Consider the following 3847-nt stretch of genomic DNA (forward strand, 5'->3'; position numbering starts at 1 on the left):
CTTTCGGTATCAAAGATATAAAGGCTCTTGTCCATGATTGAGGTATTTGTTCTCCCAACATAATTCTATTGAATAAAGTTTTTAAAGGTTGTAGCAGTGTAGCTGACAATGACTTATAATAAATTGCTGTTAAACCATCCGTCCCAGGAGCTTTGCCAACTTTCAATTGTTTAATTGCATTTAAAATTTCATCTGTTGTGATCTCATGATCCATAATTTTCTGCTGTTCCAATGTAAGTTTATATATAGGTGAAGATTGTAAGTATTTATCAATATCTTTAGTATTTATAGTTTCTGATGAGTACAAATGCGAATAAAATTCAGTAAATGCCTTTTTAATCATTTCCTGTTGAATTTTGATTTAGAACTTGTTCCATGTGTTTTGGTATGACAGGTACCTGATCCCCGTTTCCCTTTTCTGGGCATTCATTTTACCCCACGGATGGATGGTAGTGTCTGGCTTGGGCCTAATGCAGTCCTTGCATTTAAACGAGAGGGCTACAAATTTTATGACTTCAGTGTTCAAGATTTTATAGATGCAGCTGCTTACAGGTAATCTTTTCCAGTTAGTATGCCCTCCCTCGTTTTTCTGTTATTGAGTATTAACCATGAGCATTGCAAAAAGCCTTAGACTGCTTGTGGTGGGAAATGTGGGAGAGGACTGACAGTGTGGTTCAGTTCAGGTTGTAAGTAATATCGTGTTTAGGAATGTTGGAAGAAAAAACAAATATATATATTGACCCTATAAAAACCGATAGTTCAGTAGAACCATTTGTATCATCTAAGAAACTTAAGTGGCAGGCGAAAAACAAAAACATTGACAAGATTGCTTATATATTTTTTAAAAAATGATTAAAAATGAACTAAAATCATATTTTTATTCAAAGCAGTTAGAAAAGCAACCAATTTTACAGCATCTGAAGAATGTAAAAATGTACTGTAGCATAAACATTTTAGATGTCCACTTAATCAGATACAGTATGTAAAGTGAAAACCAGCAGAATAATTAAAGGTTTAAATCAAGATGACAGATATTAATCCCAGTATAGTATTTCTTAGCTACAGCGCTAAAATGACTTTGTTACTGATTTAATTCCTTCAGTGTAATTGGAATGCAATTATTAGTTTGTACTTTTAGTTGTTTGCATTTGATCTATGAACACACACACACTTATTTACTATATTTCTATATTGACGTTTTTGAAGGTCTCCTTACTTAGAGTTTACAGAATTATGGATGATGAGAGAATTTAACCTTCTTAGCCAGTCAGTTCGCAATAAACTATTTTCTCCCCCCAGTGGCTTATGGAGACTAGTGTTGAAGAATTTTTCATATGGGATGGGTGAAATGTATAGAGCATGTTTTCTAAATGCCCAATTGAAGCAGCTGAAAAGAATCATCCCTGAAGTTACCATCAATGATATTCAGAGGTAAAACAAATTTAAAATTGCTGAGATGTCTTGAGATGTGTTGCTCTTCTCTGCTCTCTTTCTAGAGTCTCAACATCTTTTTTACATTATAAAGTGATATTAACACTTCACGTGATCTTGATTCTATCCCTTTGTTAATGCAGCCTAGCACTGTGTTGGCTTTTTTGGCAGCTGCAGCACACTGCTGGCTCATATTTAAGTGATTGTTCACTAGGACTCCGAGATCCCTCTCACAGTTACTTTGCTTGTGAGAAAGTTGCAAAAGGGGGGGTCATTGGACCCCATGAAACCGCAACAATCATAAATATGAATTAGTTGCCAAACATTCAAAGCTTGATCAAGTGACCATGGGGATGCTGCAACAATCATGTGAAGAATTGTCATAATTCACTTTTTTCAGTGTCGTTAACTTTGAACGGTCACTAAATAAATGGTTTTAAGTTGAGGACTACCTGTATTAGGACTGAAGTTTTATTTCAAAGATCCAGTTGAAATAATGATTGAATTTCCAGATTAATTCAATGCATCAAAATCAAATAAATTGCTTGATTCAAACATTCTGCACACATGTATATTTTAATTGAATTGATCCTTTGAACTGACTCTTTAAATTAACCTGATTTATTCGTAATAATCTATTAACCTTGTAGGTTTAATAGATTGTGTATAATCAAACTTGAATGATTCACGAAACCAAAGTGATTATATATATTTTATTTTATATATATATATATCATGTTTCTAGACCATCCATCTCCCTCAAAAAGAAGACGTCTTTAATATAATGCAAAGTTATCAAAATCAGTTTTTGTCCTGGCCCCATTTTCTTTTTTTATCTAACACCATCCATTTTTTGAAGAACAGTTTACAACTTAAATCCCAAATACAAACCCTGAACCCTTGTGCAATTGAATTTAAAGAAACAAATCTTTCAAGGGCTTCTCTTGATTAGCCTCTCAGTTTTTAGCTAAACTCAAGTGTGTATAATTAACCTTATTATCTGTTAAACAATCAAGATAAATTTATTTCTCTAAAAATAGCAATATTGTGCTACATTATATGTACGTTTTGCCCACAAATGATTGCCAGTTATTGATGTCAGGAGATACTTTTGTTTCATTTGTTTTACAGAATGTATTTTTATTGGTCTACGACCCAAAGTTTTAGGCTGTTCTATAATTAACCAGTAATTGTCTTAATTATCTCATATTAAGTCACTTTGGGGAGAGGGGTAGTTATCAAATTAAATATTGAATTTTTAATATATATTTTTTGCAGAGGACCTGCTGGAGTCAGAGCTCAAGCCTTGGACAGTGGTGGAAACTTGATTGATGATTTTGTGTTTGATAGTGGAACTGGAGACATTGCTGCTCGAATACTCCATGTCAGGAATGCTCCTTCACCTGCTGCTACCTCCTCCCTTGCCATTGCAAAAATGATAGCCAATGAGGTGGAGCAGAGATTTGAATTGTGACTGGACAATGGAGACTTGAGCCTCTTTGCTCCTCCTCCTCCTAGCTACTGTGACAATCAAAGGGCTGTTTCTTGTTTGGAAACAGAGAATTAGAAATTCAGTATCACAGTACTGAAACTATGTAAAAAGCACAGGAAGATCTATTAAATGTTATATTACTGAATTAAAAGGAAAATTGTGTTTATATATTAGAGCAATTAGGAAACCAGAATCTTCCTTCTTTTCCTTAAGAGACCTGCTTGTGTCTGAATAAAGTTCTGTTTCCAAATAGAGTAATAAGGAGGAGACTAGACCAAAAGAGCCATTTCTGCCTAGGTTTCTGTTTATTTACACAAAGCATTTTAAAAATACTTGCGCTGTGGTTGTAGACTTTTCTTAGAATCATCTAAAAAAATGGAGTCAATAAACTCTCCATTGATCATGGTATCAATAGAAAAGAATATTTGTGCACTGATGATGTTACCTGGTTGGGTAATGAAAGATAGTGGGTATTATACAGATAACTGGTGCCATCTTTAGTAGACGTTATGCTGTGAACTTCTACTAAAAAGATATCAGTCAAACGTCTTTAGTCTCCAGTTTTTATTTTTAGTAAAGGAATGCTGACAAAAATGTAAGCTGCTGTTGGCCACAAGCAAAGTACTGCATTATCCTTACCAAACTCATTGAAGAAAAGGACAGCAGGTCCCAAATACTGGTAATAAAACATGGCTTTTGTCTTTCCATGTATATACAGTATTGCCTCAGTCTATGGTTTGTCTCTAGGGTTTTTTTTTCTTTTGCTTTCTCATTGCTGGAAATTAGGCCATTCTCTAAATTGCTAGCTAATGAATCAGAGATCATTTCCTGATTTGATGTGCATACAGTCTTCTTTTTCTAGATGGCCCAAATATGCAACTATGGTATGTGATTGAATTTGGAACAGTCTTTTAAAATAAGTTA

The 3847-nt window shown here is 34.1% G+C and overlaps 1 protein-coding gene across 1 annotated transcript in view; it reads left to right on the plus strand.

Annotated features, from left to right (window-relative positions):
- The window catches only part of LOC107300310 (L-2-hydroxyglutarate dehydrogenase, mitochondrial), a 13570-nt gene extending 10365 nt beyond the window's left edge, over positions 1-3205 (plus strand). The window contains exons 7-9 of the mRNA XM_015829644.1: positions 395-552; positions 1300-1431; positions 2710-3205. Of these exons, the coding sequence (XP_015685130.1) occupies positions 395-552; positions 1300-1431; positions 2710-2905 (486 nt within the window). The 3' untranslated portion in view covers positions 2906-3205. The remainder of the gene's footprint in view (positions 1-394; positions 553-1299; positions 1432-2709) is intronic.
- The last annotated feature ends 642 nt before the right edge of the window (positions 3206-3847 follow it).

Source organism: Protobothrops mucrosquamatus, unplaced genomic scaffold (genome assembly GCF_001527695.2).
Source record: "Protobothrops mucrosquamatus isolate PMUCROS unplaced genomic scaffold, P.Mucros_1.0 scaffold6642, whole genome shotgun sequence".
In the NCBI taxonomy this organism is placed as follows: domain Eukaryota; kingdom Metazoa; phylum Chordata; class Lepidosauria; order Squamata; family Viperidae; genus Protobothrops; species Protobothrops mucrosquamatus.